The 21,064-nt window shown below is 41.9% G+C and overlaps 1 protein-coding gene across 2 annotated transcripts; it reads left to right on the top strand.

The window, feature by feature from the left end:
* Nucleotides 1–3,158: 3,158 nt before the first annotated feature.
* On the top strand, nt 3,159–18,279 carry tent4a (terminal nucleotidyltransferase 4A). Of its 2 annotated transcripts, none has more exons than XM_042435581.1 (13): nt 3,159–4,168; nt 7,851–7,974; nt 9,229–9,275; nt 9,383–9,503; nt 10,454–10,561; nt 13,593–13,721; nt 13,931–14,144; nt 15,168–15,294; nt 15,382–15,485; nt 15,886–16,070; nt 16,541–16,699; nt 16,829–17,002; nt 17,641–18,279. In XM_042435581.1, exons 1-13 carry the CDS (start codon nt 3,423–3,425, stop codon nt 17,803–17,805), a joined length of 2,403 nt encoding a protein of 800 aa, XP_042291515.1. In that variant the 5' UTR covers nt 3,159–3,422; the 3' UTR covers nt 17,806–18,279. The 2 variants fall into 2 exon arrangements, with proteins under 2 accessions (XP_042291515.1, XP_042291516.1); XM_042435582.1 differs by lacking the exon at nt 3,159–4,168 and adding an exon at nt 4,224–4,554.
* The last annotated feature ends 2,785 nt before the right edge of the window (nt 18,280–21,064 follow it).

The raw sequence follows: 21,064 nt of genomic DNA, 5'->3' as shown, positions 1-21,064 counted from the left end.
TTACAATTATTGCCACAGTACCACAGCAATCCATGTACGTTTTGCCTTTGTTTACCCCCTTTAAGGGAGTAAATGTTATCTAATGAGGAAGCCGCAATTGGGTGAAAAATCGCCAAATGTTGCAACATTTCTTGGGCATAAAATTTTCCGCCCCAGACATAGACTGTAAAAAAATATGGATGTTGTCACCATGACATCAGCCATTGGTTTGTCGACTGCCATTTTGAAGCCTCGAGTTTAGCGATTTGACAGTCGCCATCTTGGATTTGACCGTTGCATTCTTGGATTTTTGGAGCCAGAATTGACAAGATTTGGATGAGAGGGTGGAGCTGACCCTAGCACAAGCTGCTAGCTCGGTTAGCACTGTGCATTTACAGTCTATGGTTAACTGTGATAATGCTAATAATAATTTTCACTAGCAAAACCATTAAAACAAAATGGACTTACCTGAAAAAATTGAACAGCTGACTCCTTAGAGGGTCTTTTATCAGCCATGGTTACGTTACGTAATCTATGTTGTCGCCATGGTAGCGACTTGTCAATCACAAAGTAGACCGGCCCAAAAGCATACACTGCTTTATAATCTATTTTACTCTAAATGGGACCATAATTTACAAAATGAACATCATGCTGTATTGAAGAAGACTTGAAACTAGTGATTGGGACCATTAACTCATTAGGAAACAGTTATCTGATGTAATGAATCAAGTGAGAAGTAGGGTCATTTTTTGCAACCAGTGGAGTCACCCACTGCTGGCCATTAGAAAGATTTAGGTTTAAGACATTTCCACATTGGCCTCACTCTTCAGACCCAGAGCTAGCCACTATGGCCCAGATCCACTTATTTTCAGCGTGCGGTGTCAACCAATCAGAGGCCACCAGGAAAAGCTGAACATATAACACACATACCACCATCCAGTGGAGAAAAATACACCCTTCAGCACACAGACAAAGATTGGAGGCAGAGCTTTTTCATTAATCATTGCACGTTTCTGTAATTATGTATGATTTATATGAGAGTAACAACTGAAATGTATACACACACAACACAACAATAAAAAAAAAAAACGTTTTTTCATTCAAATATGTATTTCACAATTGGAATTGCAGGAGAGACGGTGCCCCAGCACCCTTAATGGACCACACACCGCTGGTCATGGCTGAATTCCATTTACGTGTGCACGTTTCAAAGCCCTCATATTGTGCATGCTGGCTCGCTGACCTATCACCTAAATGGAACAGAGCCATTGTTAATGTTATTAGTAACTTACACCTGTGCTTTTCCTGCTATGACAAGTCAAAATGTCTGCTGTGAAAAAGGTCTCAGGTGCTCTGCATCAATTAAATTGTCCTGGTTATACTGTATAGCCCCACAGTGGGGTTGACACACCACAGGCAATATGCTCATGTGCAGAAATCTGAAATAAACGTTGATGTAACAGTGTAAATGCAGCTTTCCACTAATGTGGGTTAAATATCTGGAACATGCCGCGGCCTCATTACCATTCAAGCCGCATGCAGTCTCAGACAACTGCCTGGTTCTTTAATATTATCTACTGTTACTATTACGCCTATGAGCATACTGTTGACTCCTCCAGCCATGTCTCTGTTTATATATATATATATATATATATATATATATATATATATATATATATATATATATATATATATATATATATATATGTATATATGTGTGTGTGTGTGTGTTTTTGTGTCTGTGTCTGTGTGTGTGTGTGTGTGTTAGGCATCTGTCAGCTATGGTCCAGTCGTCACCAATGTGGTAATCCCATAAAAGCTGACAATGAGGCAAACCAGCCTTGAAATCACACACGCGCGCACACTGGCACACAGCCGCAGCGTTTGGCTTGAGCCGAGACTGTGACATGAGAGATGAGAGGAATAACCTATTCAATCTGGTGTGTCACTCAAATGCCTGCGTATCACACAGCGTACGATAGAGAGCAATAGAAAGAGGAGCTTAGATTTCTATAGGCATACAGTGGGGCTGAGCAGCTGTGTGGATGCCTGAGTGTGTTATAGAGAGAGCTACATATCCTAGCTGACACATAGTTTGCTCTGGGGGGGTTTTCCTTGAGTCTGTCACATGCTGCACGTGAGTAGCAGGGGCGGGCATTATGCAAGAAGCTTTCTCCCTCGCTCTCTCTTTTTTTTCATGCATCCCAGAAGGTGCCGGTTATGCCTTATCCAGCCTGCCTCCACTCCATCATAGAGCTTAATGGGCTGGGAGATGGCTGTTACTGGGCCTGGGCTGCATACAGACTCTGGAGTGATCAACACCACCTGCTGTGTATTGCCCCTTGAAAAAGAGCATTTGGATTGAGGGGCCGCAGCGTACATCTGAAATAATAAACAGAAAAGGAAGAGGCTCCATTTACACTTAGACAGTGAAAAAGCTCAATGTGTTACCCAGTGGAATGTAATGTGGCTTTCTCCCGTTTGTATGTGTGTGTGTGTGTGTGTGTGAGAGAGAGAGAGAAAGAGAGAGAGAGAGCAGCATTTCAAGGCCAGAGGTTGTGATTATGGCCCCCAGCAGTATTTCAGATGCCAGCTGACAACACAATGTGGTCTCGCTCTCTGTCTACTGTTTATGTGAAATATATTTTTGTTAAATGCTCATGTTGCTCTGTTTTTTTTCCCCCTCAAAATTTCTAATATTTACAGTGAGCTTTTTTTGTCAGAGCCCTCCTAAATAGAGATACACTTACATATAAATTTGTAACATCTTTCTAATTTCAGTTCAAATATGTGCCATTACCCTAGGATAGCTGTTTGTGTCTATGTTGTTAACAATGAACTGTCATTCCTGCAAGATTTAGCCACTGTCCAGCCTCATGTTGATGGGGGGATCCCCTTTGAACCCACCCACCCACTGGTGATGGCTAGGGGGGAGGGAGAGGAGGAGTAGTGTACAAGGACCTCTGGGTCCCCAGGCCCTGCTCCACAGGATCCTTATTCATTATTGACGTTTTTAGCGTGTAATTCATTTGTTGTTCAATTAAATATTTATCAAAATCAAAATTCAAATATTTATTCTGTGCAATTCATCACCCGGCCGGCTGAGGAGTGATGAAGGAGTGATGAAGAAGTGGGCGGATGGGGGGCGCAGTCATGGTTTAAGAAACCCCTCGTAGAGCGCATGCGCATGGATTTGAAGAGAATACGCCATATTGAATTCCCGTAGGAATCGACTAGCGTTTTTTTCCCCAGCTAGCGGTGTAAAGGGGCCACTTTATCAATGGTCCTAATTCGGTTTAATGTTTAAATACGTCTCTTTTCGTACTCCCCGGACAGCATAGCGACCTTTTGAAAGGTCCAGGAGGCGGCGCAGAATCACGACGGGCTCGCCAGTGTGAGTTAGATACTTGTCGGGGGGGGTTTTAACCAGAGAGAGAAGTTGAATGGATCCGAGGGTAGCTTGGATTCAGCCCGAACAGAAAGGACCTGCGAACGCCTTATGGATGCACGTCTGGGAGACCTCTCAGGGAGTACGGACACTCTCCGCTCAGCAGCAGCAGCAGCTCCACAATCAGAACCACAACCAGTGCGTGAATTTCGCTGCGCTGGATGTTTTAAAAAATGTGGCATCGAGCAAGAGCAACGGCAGCAGCCATCACAGCAGCAGCATCATGATGAACGGCACTGCGATATCCAACGGGAACAACTCTTTCACCGCGGCTAACACTTCTCAACCAGGTGAGGGGAAAACCCTGCCCCAGAAGACGGGATCTGCCTCTCCGTCGTCCTCACTGGATTCAGGGACGGACAGCTGCTCACTAGAGAGGACTATGGGTGGAAATGTTAATAAAAACGTCGGGGGTGCCAATCTGCTTTTCAACTTGAGCGACAGCATGGACAATAATGTCAACCTTTACCACCACAACAACCACCACCACCACCATCATCATCACCGTCACCTACAGGAGCAGTCGGCTTTCAATCTACAGCAGATCTGCGTGAAGCGTCACCAGGTTCACCCATCTGCACCTGTAAATCACACACACAGTCACCATCCAGGCCGGAGGAAAAGTGACAACAAGGCGAGCACTTATGGGATGAATTACCTGCTTTCTAACTGCACTAATGGCAATTATGCGAGCACTTGGACGCCCTGGAAGACGAGGAAGTACAACCCCGGGGTCCTCGGGTGAGTGGTTGAACGTCTTTTAACGTTTTGCCCGCAGGTTTATTGGTTAAAATATGTTGTTGGTTCTTGTGTAACTATGTGTATTAAGTATCATGTTACAAACTACGTTAGTTATTCGTTTCCCAACGCAGTTTGAATACGCCAGAGCATCCACCAGACTGGAGTTGGGCTGTTTTTGCTGGATAGCAAAAAAAAGGCTACCGTTAGTTGCGTAAAGACACCGAGTGACGGCCAGAACAACACCGGAAGCTATGTGATATTTTGTTGAAGTTTGAACTAGGAGGTCCCAAAAACAGCAGTTTGTATCAAATTGTTACGAAGAATGATTAGAAAACTCATCTTATTGGAATCGCCGACATGTATTGAATAGTGCTTGTTTCAAATGTGTATGTATTTTTAGACGGTTTTAACCGGATGTGTTGCTTTTAACTGTTGCCCGTTTGCGAGCTTGACCAAGCTAACTTAGCTAACTAACGTTAACGGTTTTCCATTTTTTCAGCAGCACACTCAAAGTTAGGAAACCAGAGATTTAAAAACAGAATTTAATAAACTCTCCTCGTTGACCGAATACAGTTATGCTGAATTAGAAAGTAGAGTTGAAACTCTTTCGTAGACTCACGAAAATAATTATAAAAGACTACAGCCCCGCTCAGGTTTTAGCTAACGGGGTTGAATAACACTGTAACTTGTGTAACGGTAATGCTGGGGAAGTTACTACTGTCCAGTAACTCTCCAATGTGCCTGAACTATTCCTGATCCTAAAGCAATCAGTCTCTGCACAGTGAGGGCATGGTGAAAGTATTGTATTGAAAGGGGGATCTTGATTTTGTATGTTTCATTAGTTTTCACTACATTTTATTACACTAAGTGATTGTAACATAATGAAGCGAAACTTAGTATTTGTCAGCAAGTTAAATGATGCACATGTTCTGACTACTGTTGTAGTCAACTATGGATAAATGGCATTTTTTCCCAAAAAGTTATTCTGGTCGCAGTCGCAGTCCTCTCTTTTTCCAGTTCATTCTTTATGGAGCTCTCCATCAGTGTGGCATAACAGACAGGGGTGGGACTTGTAAACATTTACGGACACATCTCTTCACATGTGTACATATTTCCTATTGATAAAAGAGACTGCAGCAACAATATCAGTTTATGTGAACACAGTCTGAGTAGAGCTTAACTACTTTTTGGTTTGATGTCTGTTTTTCTAGCCATTGTGTATTCATAAATGACTAGCGGATGTTGTGTAAATGTACAACACCCACATTGTTGATGTAGTAAGAGCTGTGTAACTGAGTATGTTAGTATAAGCATTATAGTATATATCTTTAATGTTATAATTGTAGTCATTTTGTTCTGACAGAAGCCCCCTTACAAAGCAAATGACCAAGAAACTTCCAAATGTGTTACAGGAACTTGTGATATTTGTAATGGCTGGTTGCACCTATCTGGGAATTTTCTGTACAAGGAATTGGTGTTTGTCATGATAGCAGTTCCACATGCTTGATGCTGAGTTGCCCAGTAGCACTAGCCCTTTGTCAACTGAAATTTTAAGATTTTCTCGAATAATTTGTTCTGTAAATAGTGAAAGAACAACATCTTTCATTTGCTCTGTATATTCACGGTTCTACAAGATTTCTGATGCAAGTTTTGGCTTGTGCACTCACTGCTCTTGCAGTGGTTTGCCTTCAGGGACGTCCTTTGAAGTCCCACATAGAGGGATTTTGCTTTCCAAATTGAAAATACAAATAATGGTCGGTTCACTGTTGCGGGATTCAAATTGTGGTGATTTGAGGTTATGGTTGGGTTAATAGAAACCCATCTGTTAAAAACATTACTTCTTCACTAAGATACAAGGCTGTCATAATAATGCGGTCATAGACTACAACAGCGAACACTGTTGTTTACTTAAATATTATGGCCTAAAGTTGTTAAAGAGATGTTTGACTCTAAACTAGTGTGCCAGGGACGGCTGTGCTAGCACTTATTTTGACTGTGGGGGGCCCAACAATACCTATGCCTTCTGTAAGCAGCGGACTATTGGCATGTATACGTCCTGGCCTAACTGGCTTGCTGGCAGAGAGTTTTCACTAAGGAGTGGGCACATGGGCTGACTGCATTTCCTCCAGGCCTCTGGTAATTGATTGTGACAGTCTCCCTGTTCTGTATTTCACACTGACATCATGGCATGCATTCCTAGAAAAATGAATGGCCATGGGGTTGAACAGAGATCCACTGTTCTGAGGCATTTGACTGGTCCGAAATCTTTACATTATATGTGCCCCTCTGCTGCCAAACACAAAACCATATCTGCAATAACAAGAAGACTGTATAACTGTGGATAATGTGGCCCACAGTGTTTCACTAAGCACTCCTTTCACATTCCTCTCCAAACCTTGGTGTAAATCGCAATCAAAAATTAGTCTTTTGTGAGGACCAAATGTCAGCACTGATGTTGAGATAAGAATTCTCCAAAGTCTCCCTCCCTCCTTACTATGTACTACCCCTTGTAGTACTTGCTTATTTCTGGGCAAGCGGTTTGGTTGAGGGCTAAGGTTACAGTTGTTATGCATAGGACACGCTTTAGGCAGGTTATGGAAACAAGCTTTGACTCAAATGATTATTGATCCAAAAAATGAGTGTGATTTTGAGTCTTGTTTCACACAGTTATGATTCTAAAGTAGCATTTACCAAAAAAGGAAAATAAATCCTGAAACAACAGTAAATTAAAGGAGCAGTGTGTAGGATTTAGCGGCATCTAGGGGTGAGGCTGCAGATTGCAACCAACCGAATACCCCTCCCCCTCCCCTTCCAAGCATGTAGGAGAACCTACGGTGGCCGTGAAACTCACGAAAAATGCGAAAGGCCCTCTCTAGAGCCAGTGTTTGGTTTGTCCGCTCTGGGCTACCATAGAAACATAGCAGGCTCTGTGGAAGAGGACCTGCTCCCTATATAGAAACAAAGGGCTCATTCTGAGGTAATGAAAACACAATGGTTCTTATTTTCATTTGATTATACACTAATTAAAACATACTTATGAACATTATATTCCATTTCTGCCAAGTTTGTTCCGCTAGATGCCACCAAACTCTACACACTGCACCTTTAAGCTTGAACAAATTCCAAGTAAAATCGCAGCTTTCTAGAAATTTTCAGACATGCCCAAATCGGTCGCGTCTGGTTGAAACCTGATCCATTTCTGTATCAGTGCCAATACTAATCCAGTGTATTGCTATTCATCCTGTTCTTTTGGTAATCTGACAGGCCTTTAGTAAAGTAGAAGATAAGGAACCATCAACTACACAATACAATATTTCCAGTTGAACATACTATACTGTTACTTTGCTTTCCTAGCTCTGGCATGATGGGGGTTAATCAGAACAGTGATAACAAGAAAGCATATCTTGGGCCATCTGGAGAGGGTTTTTATTTTTTTTTTGTTTTTTTCCAAATAGCATGCCAAAATCTTGTATCTGTGTAAGGCCATTTTTAGAAGATTTCCTCATCAGATTGTTAGTTCTATACAAGTCTGCAATGGAAAAATATGAAATATTCCAAAAGGGAAGACATGTTTCAAATCATATACAGTCTCATTTCTCAGTCCAGGTTTGGTGGTGTGTGTGTGTGTGTGTAGCATAAGTCTTAATGTGGTGAGAATAACCCCTTCATCCTTCCTGCCCAGACTCCACGAGGAGGTGATGGATTTCTACAACTTCATGTCTCCTCGACCAGAGGAGGCAGCTATGAGGAAAGAGGTGGTGAACCGGATAGAGATGATCATCAAGGAGCTGTGGCCCACTGCAGATGTAAGATACATATATACGCCTGCGTTTATTTGGATCAATTTCTCCCTCGTTCAGGATCTTAATATCTTGGAGGGCAATCTTTTAAATCATACAGGCCATTCCCGGAGGGGGAATTATTGGCACGCAGACAAATGGTGATCTCAGTTTGCTCATAAATCATTGTTGAGGTGCTGTGTTTTTATATCAATTTGTTTTAGGTGAGGCAGTGTTTGTACAAGATAATACCAACATATTGCGTATTTATGCTGTTTTCTGTTCTATAACTACTTTTGCATGAGTTTAGGTGGATGAGTCGGAATTTGCAAAACTTTGTTTTCAGTTATTTTAATAGTTAGTCAGGTGCTTGAGACGCTGTCAAACTTACATCAATTGATAGGATTTTTTTATTTGGCTGTTCCAGAGCAGACACTTTTTAATTAAAGACAGTAAAAGTTGTAACACCTTTGCTGCAAGTTCCACAAAACTGACTCTATTCTGACTTTTTTTTTTTAAGAATCACATTTTTAGTGTACTTTTTGTATTTCCTCATGCCACATGATTTTTAAAAACACGTTTGTGTGTTAATAACACAAAATAGAGAAAGTGGAGTGTCTCGCAGCTGGTTGGGTAGTACTGTCCAGCAAGGTAAGGTTGATGTAATGTCTCTTCTCATTACTTAATCATGTAAAACACGCACAGCAGTGATTTGTTGGCTGCCAGTCTTCCCCACTTCCACTGTGAGCCAGATTGTCAGGTAAATGGATCAAGCCTCTGATTTGTACCAGCTCCCTTTTCATTTCAACCTATTAATCCCGGCCCGTCTTTGTGCTATTGCCTTGTCGTATTTCCCAGACGGAAAAGGAAAGAACTCCACTCCGCTTCCTTTGGAGAGCTTTCGCTCACAGCCCACAAACACAGCATTTTTCCCCCCAGTCATTGTATACTTAATTTGGCAGCGTTCTCAACTTGGCAGCATTTACGGTCTCTGAAGTGGAACCCGGAAATACCTAGTTCCTGCTAGTTTGCAAACATTTCACTGGAGTATAGTATACATCATTAGTAAATGAGCTGTTGTACGATACAGGATCTGCACTGACAAACGCATGTAGCCAAGCCCTTTATAATTAGAATGTGATATGAGAGATCTTGAAAAGTGGTTGTTTGGTTCTTTTGTAGTCCCTCATTTCCTGTATAGTGTCTTTATGGCTTGTAGTTGAACTTTGGTGACATTGGTCCTCATTTTCATATTTTAACACCTCAACATTGTTTTTGCAGGTCCAAATATTTGGCAGCTTCAGCACAGGGCTGTACCTTCCAACAAGGCAAGACCTATTATTTATAATTAAAGAAAAGTGTTAATGAGCATTCTATACTTGGCTTGTTTTGCTGTTCAGTATTTTAATTGTGACTGTTTTTTTTTCCCCCTCAGTGACATCGACCTTGTGGTGTTTGGGAAATGGGAGCGACCCCCACTGCAAGAGCTAGAACAAGCTCTTCGCAAGCATAATGTGGCAGAACCTTTCTCCATTAAAGTGCTGGACAAGGCTACAGTGAGTAGTCTGCCATGCTGTGTTCATATTGTCCTTGAATAAAGCCACGCTGCTTTGCTGCAGCACATGTCCATCAAACACAGGAGTGATTGTGACTGTTCCATGAACACCGATGCAATAAAAACTGATTTGTGTCATAGACTTGTTTTATGGCTCGTTTAAAATATTTGCTTTAATATCGGTCTTCTTAAATGTTTTATTCTTCAGTTTGTAATAAAATATTACAGCCTCAGTTAATGGGAAACCAAACAGGGATTTGGAACAAACCCAGCCAAATCAAAATTTGGCAGCACTTTTTACATTCCTAGAAAAGTTCTTTTGGACTTCAAATGGTCAGTGAAAAGTATAAAGCTTTGGCTCAGTCACTCTTTTATCTCTGTGAAAAGATGAGGGGGAAAAAGAGGTGCACCAACCTGTGAGACTCAATTAGTGTCCTCCATCTGTTTGCATGAGAGGTGGCACATTCTGCCAGCTGTGGTGGACTTAGTGGTCATCTTCCTGTTTTTAAAAGAGAATATACAGTTTTCTGTTTACTGGCCTCTATAATATGAAAAAAAACAGTGGATAGTCAAGCCATTATTCTGCAGATCCAAAAATGCATAAAATACCTCAGTGCGGGTCATGTGGGCCTCTACTGTGGTGAAGTCACTGAGTGTTTATAGCAGCAGTAGTTTTCAGAATAGTAGCTCAGTAGTATACACACTCATTCTGTGGGGTGTGCACAAGACCAGGAAAACCACTGCAAACTTCACTGTTGTTTTGACTGACATGATAATAAGAAAATGATGGCTGAATGATCATTTCAGATATGTGATTTCTTTAGAAAATGTGATCTAAAAGACTGCCAGTTAGCGCAGACGCTCATTTTGTTTTGTTTTTTTCCTTAATCTCCCTAGATGATGGCTCGAGTGTAACGTTTTGCTAATACACATCACTTTATCTTCTTTCAGGTGCCAATCATTAAGCTGACAGACCAGGAGACTGAGGTGAAGGTGGACATCAGTTTCAACGTGGAGACTGGAGTCAAGGCGGCAAGCTTCATTAAAGACTATGTTAAGGTGCGATGCTTTCAAAATCCACAGGTTACAGCTACACTTGTTTTTTTTGGGGGGGGAACTCAACTCCACTCAGTTATCTCTGACGGAGCTGAAAGTCCAGTTTTCATGTGGTTTGTGGTCCCTGTGTTAATCACCGACACTGTGACCCATGTATATTAGTTCCTGGATCATTTTTGTTTTCTTAGCTAGCCCGTACAAAACAAATCTGGCGCTTGTCAGGTGACGGGCCCTTTGACCTTCTAGTGGAAGTAACGTAGCCAGTAACAAAATCTGAACACAAGTGGTCAGCTGGGCAACTTGGAGACGCATGATACACAGGTGTGAATGTCGATGTGTCTGTCCACTTGTGTTTGGATCAACAAAATGCATTTTAAAACCAAGTGTAAACAGCCTCTTTGAGAGGACATGAGTTTAAACCTCCAGAATAAAAGATATTACAGATTTAGAAAGAATTCAGGCTGAAATAAAGTTACTTTTCTACTTCTAAACAGTGAGATCGATAAGTCTGAGTTTACAGTGAACCTGGGTACGAATAGTTTGTCTAGTTGTCTCAGATTAGTTATTTCAAATGTTGATCAGTAAGTGTGTGCTCATAAATCATCCTTTAAACAAAACAAACTCTGGAGAAGTCCAAGTTTGTAAATGTGTAGAAATTATTTATAGTCGTAGAAAAAACATTTGCGCACAAATTATATCAACAAGGAAGTTTGATAAACACACTGAGTGCTTTTGAGAACATGTGAGTCAGGGCTGAAACAAATAGTTGAGTAATTGATTAGCTGATTGACAGAACATTATTTGGCAACTATTTTGATTATCAATTAATTGTTCAAGTTAGGGTTCAGTTTGAGGATTTGATACTTTTTTTCTAGTTTTTATATTGTAAACAGATTATTTTGGGGTTTTTGCACTGCTGGTCAGACAAAACAAGACAATCAAACACATCAATTTGGACTCTTAGAAAAGTGAGATGGACATTTTTAGCTGATTTCCGTCACCGTACAGAGTCAACAACTAATAATTGAATTGAGAATATAATCCTAATCTCATTAGAGCTGTGACAAAAGATTATCATCATTGATTAATCTGACAATCTATCATTTGGTTTTAAAATGTCAAACTGTCTAAGGTGACTTTTTCAACCTGCTTGTTTTGTCTGACAGACAGAAAACCCAAAATATATAATAATGTATGATGATTTAACACAGCAGACAAGCAGCAAATTCTCAGATTTGGGAACCTGAATCTATCAATATATACTTAATAAATGACTTGCATTGTTAAGTACGTAGGAAGGGGAGGGACTGCCGCGCCTTGCTCTTCACTCTGTAATTTTCCTGCTTTTTTGACCTTTGACGATCACATGCCTGTAAATGAAATCAAGCCGCAACATGCTATAAAAGCAGTACATATAGAAATGTAGGAAGAGAGCCGCAAAAGGTCATGCAGACCTATTTAAATAAAAAAAAAAACACCAGAGGAGACACATAATTGCCATTTTACAGTGGGGTCTAAATACAGAACTTTGGAAATTCCCTCTGTGAATCAGGCAGACCAGCAGTTGAAATCGTTACACTTTATTTCACTCCAATCTTGTATTGGCTCATCTCATTTCCAGAGTGAAGCTGGAACAGACCCCAGCAACAGTGCTGGGTATAATCTCCACTTAACTCAAAATGAGTCTGTGTGTTGCCGAGAAGCTGCCAAATCTACACAGCGGAGGTGAATTTCACCCCATGGCTCTGACAAAATTCCTGCTGAAGGTGGATCTTTGCCTGCTCTAGTTACGCTTTTAGTAGCTAATGCAGTAGAGGAATTCCAGGTGCTGATGTTCCAGCAAGCTGTCAGGTTTTGGCTTTTGTCCTTTTGTTGCTGTTGCATATTTGTGTTACGGTTCTCTGGGAATACATGTCCCAGCTTGAAAGCCTGCTGTTGACAAGCGTACTCAACATTAATCCAGTGATTAGTTGATTTTGTTAATGTGTAGGCGAGACACGCTCCAGTCCAGTCTTGTTATAGAGAGGTCATCATGCCAGGTTGCTATGCTGCCTGTTGGATCAGTGTACCTCCAAGTCTTGTTCTCACTTCTTAAAAGCATATTTGAAAAGTCAACCAAGCCTTGCTGCTCCACTGGCACAGATATGCAGACATAAACTGCCAGGAGGTTATACTGCCTTCTCATTTGGAAAATGAACACATTTGTGATTCCCATTCCCTTATCCTCTGGGGTTTCAACACATTATCAAGTCACAGGCCCTGGGAGGCCTCATTGGATACCTTTTGTGGAAAGTGTGGCCCAGCTGGAAGCTAGATACATATTTGCATTGATTATAAATGACGATAATTCAACTGTATCCACTTACTGAAGAGAAACTGGTTTGAATCAGTATGACTTCCGCAATAATCGTGGCTTCAGCAGGGAGTTTGTAGAGGGTGGCAGTATTATGGCTTCCCAAAAGAAAAACAAATAGCAACCGTATGCAAAACTGCTCCAATGTGACTATAGAAACATGACTAATGTACGAAACTAACTCAGGCGACACAACATTTCCACTGAACTTGTGATTCTGTGACTGGAGCTAGCTCTGGTAAATCTTACAAAAACTCAGTTCCACTGCGAGATGTAGTTGCATGGATTTACAGTATGATGCCCAATAGCTACTGAATCAAAATTAACTTAAACTGACTTTAATTGTGAAGAAAATAATAATTGAATTGTGTAGAATCACCAAATTAAATAGCCATTCAGCCAAAGATTCACACCCCTACAGGACAAGATTACATCCTTATAATCATTTGAATAATTTGCTCTCCCATTTGAATCGTAGTCTCGTCCTACCTCTACCTCATTCTGTACACTTCATCTGAAAGCCCTACTTCTCTTCAGTGTGTCATACAAATGGAACCAGAGTCAAATTTTAATCTACTTTTCTCTTAAGATTTACTCCTTCACCCTCTTCCCTCTACTCAATCCACAGTTTGACTGCATCCACCATTCTCATTCCACATCTGTCTCTTCTTCCACTTTCAGAAGTATCCAGTGCTGCCTTACCTGATCTTTGTACTGAAGCAGTTTCTACTACAGAGGGATCTAAATGAAGTCTTCACCGGGGGAATCAGCTCTTACAGCCTCATCCTAATGGTCATCAGCTTCCTACAGGTAGAGTAACCCACAAATACACATCTCTAAAGGGAAAATATTTAAGAGGAGGAAGCAGCCTTAGCCCAGTTTATGGTTGCAATGCTTTTGATGATACAGCAGGCATGACAGTACAATAGCTGCAGTACTATTGTAGTATATTAGCACAACTGTAGTGTATTAGCATATTAAATGCATAATAATCATGTCTCCATGTCCTTGCTCTCCAGCTTCATCCTCGTATTGATGCCAGAAACCCAAATGAGAACTTGGGCGTCTTGCTGATAGAGTTCTTTGAGTTGTATGGCCGCCATTTCAACTACTTGAAAACAGGGATTCGCATCAAAAATGGGGGTGCATACATAGCCAAAGAGGAGATAATGAAGTCCATGACAAATGGATACAGGCCATCCATGCTCTGCATAGAGGACCCACTGCTTCCAGGTGTGTTTACAGTGATTAGAGTCAAATAAAAATTGGAACACAGAAGATAGCGGACTCTAAGAACAAATACCTCTGCAAACTACACATTTTCAGCAAAGGAGGGAAAATGTATTACTGTGTTGCACTGAAAGATGCGCCACAATCAAAGGGTTAAAACTGAAAATGAGTTGTCAACAAGCTAGTTTTGTTTGATATATGGAAAAGTCATGATTAAATTTTCTTTGAGTTAAAAGCAGTCAGTGCGCTTAGATTCACCAACCACAACCAAACGTAATTTACTGAGGAATACTTGACCCATAGTTGCACCAGTGGTCATGCCATTTTATACAGTAGATCATGGCAAACGTTTGACATTTGTGCAGTAGGGGCCTGTAATTTCTGGTTTAGGGAAATATATATTTTTAACGTTCTTTTCATCATTTTTTTGAACAAAAGCTTTAAGCCACAATGCATAGGATTTGAAAATTCCGTGTTTTAGTGCCATCCAGTGGTAGTTTTAAGGATGACACTGTGGCAGACAGCTATAGGACACAGAATAAATGGGTCAAATGCAACACATAGACTGCACCAATCTTTACCTGCATTTTTCTGTTTTTCTACAAACACAAATTATTCCATCAGAATAATTTGAAAGATGCTATAAGCACATAAATATTCTATACATAGTGGCTTTAAAGTCTGCAATTCATACACTTTGGCACATTAAACTATTCCGATGGTTGACCTCAGATCCTAATATGTAGCATTATTATTGTTATTATTATTATTATTATTATTATTATTATTATTATTTGGCCATATGATGTAATATTAAATACCAAGTTGCAGTGCCAAACAGAATCAGCATTTTTATATATTGGTGTGTAATGTCCCACAGCCAGTGAACAGTTTAGAGAAAGCTTGACTATTACTCATAACTACTAATAGACTTAGTTAAGCTAAGTAAGCTTACTTGGCTAGATGTTTTTGTCTTTATCTTATTGTTTATGATTGTATCGTTGTATTTGTCTTGCTTTCATATAGGTAATGACGTTGGCAGGGGTTCCTACGGCGCCATGCATGTCAAGCAGGTGTTTGACTATGCTTACACTGTCCTGAGTCATGCTGTGTCACCACTTGCACGGTCGTACCCCAACAAAGACTGTGAAAGGTCAGAGTTGAGTCCTTTTTAACAGAACTGAAGGTACTCCTAGATAATAGTGTTGCTTGGCTAAACTCTTCCCTCTTCTCCCTGCAGCACCTTGGGCAGGATAATCAGGTTGACCCAGGAAGTGATCGAATACAGGGAATGGATCATTAACAAGTGGGGGGGCAGGGATCTGGCACGAACGGATAACAGAGGTACGATTCCTCAGACTTCAATATACAATCACGTAATGAGGAAAAAGCTGCCTGTGCTGTCAGCGATAATGTTCTGAGTCCAACACTGTGTGAGGAGTTTCTGGATAAATGGTTTTTCTGATAAGTTGAAAATGCCCACTTCATTAAACAGGTATATTTCATCCATTGAAATAGAACTTTAAAATTAGTTAGTTAAATTAGAAATCAGGGTCAAGGACGTTTATGAACCAAAAAGATTTGAGAGTTTAATAGTCTATGAAGGCAATAACACTATTAAAACTGGATATCTCTGAATAATAAAATCCAGTGAGGAAAGTATGAATTTGTGGTTTACTGAACTTTTTTCTGTGTGTTCAGTCGTGAGTCCCATCCATCCTCAGCTCTTATTCGTCTTTTCTAGTTTCACCTCCCAAGGAGCCAGTGTCGGAGCAGGAGCCCAGCTGTGTGCTCGGCGGTGGTGTCGGGTCAGAAGAGCAGCAGAGGGACTCGGTTTCGCCCCACAGCGCAGACTCCCCCATGTCCATCTCCAGCCCCCAGCAGCACTCATCAGCCTCCTCTGTCTCCTCACTCTCTGGATCAGACAACGTGAGGAAACACACACACACACATGCACACACACACAAGAGAGATGCTTTTTCATTTGTAGGTAAGATATTACACTCTAAATGGCAGATGGAAACGTGCAGTATTCCCCAATAAATTCTGACATAGCGAACAGTCAATTGACATAACAGCTACTCTGTTGAACTCCTGCATATATCCGTAATTCAGCCTCCAGACAGCATGAAATGCAGTCAGCACTAGCTGGTATGACACACATATGGTGAAGTGGTAAATTGCTACAGACCTCTATCCATTTTATATCTGACTTACTTCCACCTGATTTAAATACATGCTGTATAGCCTATTTTATTCTCTCCTTCCCGGCTGATGGAAGCACACTCAATTTGCATCTGATTTTATTTTATTATTTGGATGGAAATACACACAAGCTGCAAGTGACTTCCTCTCTGTCAGCCCCGCTCTTTATCTCTTCCACTTCGTGTGTTTGGCAGGACTCTGATTCAACGTTGCCGTGCCCCGTCCCTCTGCCTGCCCTGCAACCATACCCGTCTTTCCCGCCCCTGGGCCTGGCCCTACCGCCAGGCCTCAGCATGGGCACCGGCAAGCCCGGCATGGGAGGACACCATCTGCTCATGCCTCCAGGCTCACAGGTGGGCGCAAAGCAATGGCTACAGACACTATAGACTACATTTTATAAGATCACAGGTGTACATTTGGAACAATATAACCATATACATTGCTCTTATCTGTCACTAATTATTACTCCTCTCGTCCTTCAGGCTCGCGTCTCACTGCCCGGTGGTCTAGCCATGCACTCCATACCTGGCAGACAGGTGTGTATAGACACCGGGCTCCCTCCCTTCTTCCACATGCCCCCCCCAGCCCATGCTCATGCCCCTGCCCCTTCCAGCCCCCAGCCTCCGCCCAGCCCCCACTCCAGCCACACACACAAGGTAGGCGCCGGATGCCACAAACACACTCAAATGCACTGTCAAGACAACCTTGTGTCACAACACAAGAGTCCACACTCTTTCCATCTCATTCTCTGTCTCCCTTCAGCGGTCTCCATTCTCTATTAAGTGTTTTTCTTTCTCACATGTACTTATCTTTTTCCTCACTCTCTCTCTCACTCTCTTCAGACTAGTCGTGTAGTAAAAAAAATGCAATTGCCATCTGTAATCCATAACTGATAGTAAACAGTAACACTGCTGCTCTGAAGCCTGATGTTGCGACATCTGCTGTGTACTTGTTGCTATGGGAAACAAAATAAACTGCCAAAGAGAGCATGCTTACTGGCTAATTAACAGTTAATAAATGTGATATAATTTCTTCAAATTAAAAATGTCCATAAGGGTTTATTTTGTTTCATTACACAGTGTTCCACCTGCGATAATTGGTTTAACGCAGTGTGTTACGAATGATGTGGAAGTGGCGGGTTGAACTTTTTTCCCAGATGAGCCTGCTTTTTTGTTGTTTCTTTGCCCATGCCATTTTAAAATTTAAAAATCAAATGAGCAAAGATGATATCCTTTTGAGTGCATCATCATTTTTTCTCTGTGTCCTCCTCCTCTCTCTCTCTCCCCCTCCTCAGAACGGAGTCAAATTCAACGTGAAGGGCTTCCACAACCCGCCGCTGGTCAACAACCCCGTTCTGGCTAACCGCGGACACACACACGCTCACTCGCACACACAGTATCACCGCAACACTTGGCGGCGCAGAAAGAGGGACAGCCTACCGGTTAGCCTCAGCAGATAGAAACCACTCCCTAACCCCCCCCCCCCCACCACTTTTCCTCCCTCTCCTCTCTGGCTGCAAACCCTGGCTCTTCGTTCGTCTAGAAGGAGGATGGACAGGCAGACAGAGGACCAGAGACCAGCAGTTTTCACTTTGGGGCTGCCGCAACATGGAACGACAGCCCTCAGCTCCGCATCTTCCTCCTACTATCTATACCTTTCCATTTCTGCATGACTTTTGTTCACACTTTTGTAGTTTTTCAGTATTATGTTACTGTCAGTATTTTGTTTTCCTCATCTTTATTTCAGGTCTATTTCTGGTTTTTTTGTTTATTATATGTTGGACTTGGGGGTGAAGCCATTGCCAAGTTGACTTGACCTCGCCTTGACCCTTGCAGCCAAGCTGCCTGAGGTTCAGTGTTACTTTTTTTCACAGTTTATACACTTAAGAACAAATGGTTTTTCATTTTGTGCAATAATGTTATTTTTTTCTTTTTGGAACTAAAGTAAATGCTTATTTAATTTTGTGTGTGTATATGTAAAGGCATTTTTTATACAGTTATTTTATTTTTGTAGAGTTTTTAATTTTGTTTACGAAACCTTTCCCCAGGCAACATCTCCGGAGTGTGTGTGTTCATCCGTTGGTATTTCTGTCTGTGTGCGTGTGTGTGTGCGCCTGTCTGTCATCAGACTGAGATGGACCCCAGGTGAAAGGCCCCTCCTCTTCCTCTCTCCACCCTTTTGCTCGTGTTGCTCTGTGCGATTAAGAGAACCAGGAACAGAAAGGAATAAGGAGCTCTTATCTTGATATTCCTTGCATTTTCCTTCATCTGACTTGTGAAAATGGGCGAGGTTAACATAAAGTTCCTCGTGGAAGTTTTGTTCCTCAGTCTAGTTAGTCCAAGGCATCCTGGAGGGAAGTGGAGGGATGAAAACTGCACCCTATGATATCCTGAGAAACAAGGGGAGAGGATGTAATTCTGTTTTGGCCTAAAAGAGGTAGCTCCTGGGCATTGCCACCTCAAGATTGTGTACCTCTGTATGTATGTACTGTATGTGTGTCCCTTGTGGGACTGTGCTGTTGCCATATTTCGTCAGTCAGGTGAAGGCTGGCAGCGGCCTGCTAGCCTTTTTCTCGACTGTCTTTCTCTCCACTGGAGGTGATTTTAAAGCTAAAGCTTCCAGACAGTGCAGGATTGTGGCCCGAGAAAGCCTGTTCTGTTAAACATATATGCTTGTGTGTTTTCATTTTTGTGCTTGTCTCTTTTTATTACATGTTGTAGGAGGGTTGGGGCCACAGCAGGCAACAGCTTACATGACTTGAATTTGAAGATCAAGATTAGGATAAGAGGACAGAAAGCCACTGATTCCAGGTCAGAGAACTCCTCAGATGCTTACTCTCTCTCTAGTTGAGGGATGTGGTTGTGGAAATCTGACCCCAGGGCTGAGCTCAACTCTTGCCCGCAGCTGTAAATCAGTGCAGACCAACACTAAGATGCTCAGCGATAAGGTTTTTTTCTCCTTTGTGGTCCTGGACAAAGGAGAAGGAGGGATGGGGAGGGGTCTTCCTGAACCAAGGACCCTAGTGAAAGGGAATTATATTTTGATTCCATTCAGGAATCTTGTGTATATTTGATTGCCAGGTACTTCCGCTAATTGTTTGCAATGCCTTTCTTTGTGTTTACTTGGAGTGTGTGTACGTTGTTTTCCGCGAGCACACCATGTCACACAAATACACACACTCACAGACAGGACTGTCGAAGGCTGTGACTCGCCCAGAACACTACACACGCTGGTGTTATTACTATGCAAGTGGATTATTCTAATTATCGTGTCAACTCTTTGTCTTTTCTGTTTGGGGTAAAATGATGAACACTGCTCGTTGGACTGGAGTAATGTTACTGACGGTCAGACTCGCAAGCCAACTCATGTGAACTACAACCCCATCCCCCGACCCTCTTGTATTTGTATGAAGGTCCGGATATGTTTCAAAGTCTAGTTTTCTACATCTATCATTCAAATGTAAGGAATGGGGGATGTTAATGTCAATGGTTGGGTCTGAGTCTGTGTAGCGTGTGACATAGTTAAACGTGTGTGAGAAAGTATCCAGACTCATGACTTGCCACCACAGGTTTTTAATCAGACGCCCGACAGTTTATGAGCAAGTGCACCCAGAGAGCGACTGGCACTCTGCAGGTGCACTTCAGCAGGGGCCAACGTGTCCGCCAACAATTCTTTACCTTTTACCAAGACTCTGTTCTGTACTGTTACTTGTCTTTTTTCTTTTTTCTTTTTTTTTTTTCTTTCAAGAAAACTATGGCAACTCTGATCTGTCAGTCAAAACTGCACCTGGCATCAGTTTGATCTCAGATGAAGGGCTTCTGTTTTGACCGATGGCTCACAGGCAAAGCAGATTATGAGCTGATCATCAACTCCAGCTAGAGAAATTCCTTTTACATATAATGATTTGACAAAAAAAAAAATCATTAATGACGCCACAGACTGCCAAAAAGGGGAGGCGTTTTTCAGAGTTGTGCCCAGACATATTACCAGACACTTTCACCTTTTTATTCCCTATGGATGGTTCTTCTCTTAAATAATTTTTTTCTTAGGGAGGTGATCACGATGGCGCATGAAATGCTCAGTTACATGCAATCTTGGCCCATTCTAAATGGAGAAAAAGGTGGACGTAGCCTGTGTAACCCTTCCAAACTGCATCCCTGACGGTCATGTCTGCTTTTAAAGATTAGAACCAGCATTGATGAGAGGCTATAAATTAAATTGGTGATGGGGGTTATTGACTGGGTTAGAGTTGCCTGCATCTTCACAGCAAAGACTGACATGCAGTATCCTAGGAAAGTCTGTATGGATTAAAATCTCTGTGCATCTCAGCCGTCCAGCGTAGCTCACTCTCTGTTTCACTTTAACCGCCCCTCGTCACTTTCAGCTATTGGTGATGGAAACACTTAAACAAAAGGTCTCGGTTGTGCTCTGCCACATTGCCTTCACTTCTTCGGGTTGGTGTAAAAAGAGAGGGGAAAAGGAAGCAACGGAGAGTGGCTAGGACGGCTAAGATTTTGGCGTACACATGTAGGTGCAATGTAATATTACCCCCATTGCAATACAATGAGGGATTTTAAACTGGCGGCTGCTGTTTAGAGAAAGGTGGCAGCCCCTCTGTGTCCTGGCTGATCCATGTGAGCAGTGGCCCTCAAAATGGTCATCGTGCAACCGGTGGCCAGAGGAAACCACTGCCCAGCTTTTGTTTTTTTTGGGGTTTA

This window comes from Thunnus maccoyii, chromosome 15, assembly GCF_910596095.1.
Source record: "Thunnus maccoyii chromosome 15, fThuMac1.1, whole genome shotgun sequence".
Classification (NCBI taxonomy): Eukaryota; Metazoa; Chordata; class Actinopteri; order Scombriformes; family Scombridae; genus Thunnus; species Thunnus maccoyii.
The sequence above is the reverse complement of the archived record's forward strand: the minus strand, read 5'-3'. Positions and strand labels throughout refer to the sequence as shown.

Bases quoted from the DNA above. Each gene is read 5' to 3' on its own strand.
- tent4a (XM_042435581.1), top strand. From the start codon at position 3,423: ATGGATCCGAGGGTAGCTTGGATTCAGCCCGAACAGAAAGGACCTGCG. The intron at 4,169-7,850 runs GTGAGTGGTTGA...CTTCCTGCCCAG, and splicing joins TACAACCCCGGGGTCCTCGG to ACTCCACGAGGAGGTGATGG. The intron at 10,562-13,592 runs GTGCGATGCTTT...TTCCACTTTCAG, and splicing joins TCATTAAAGACTATGTTAAG to AAGTATCCAGTGCTGCCTTA.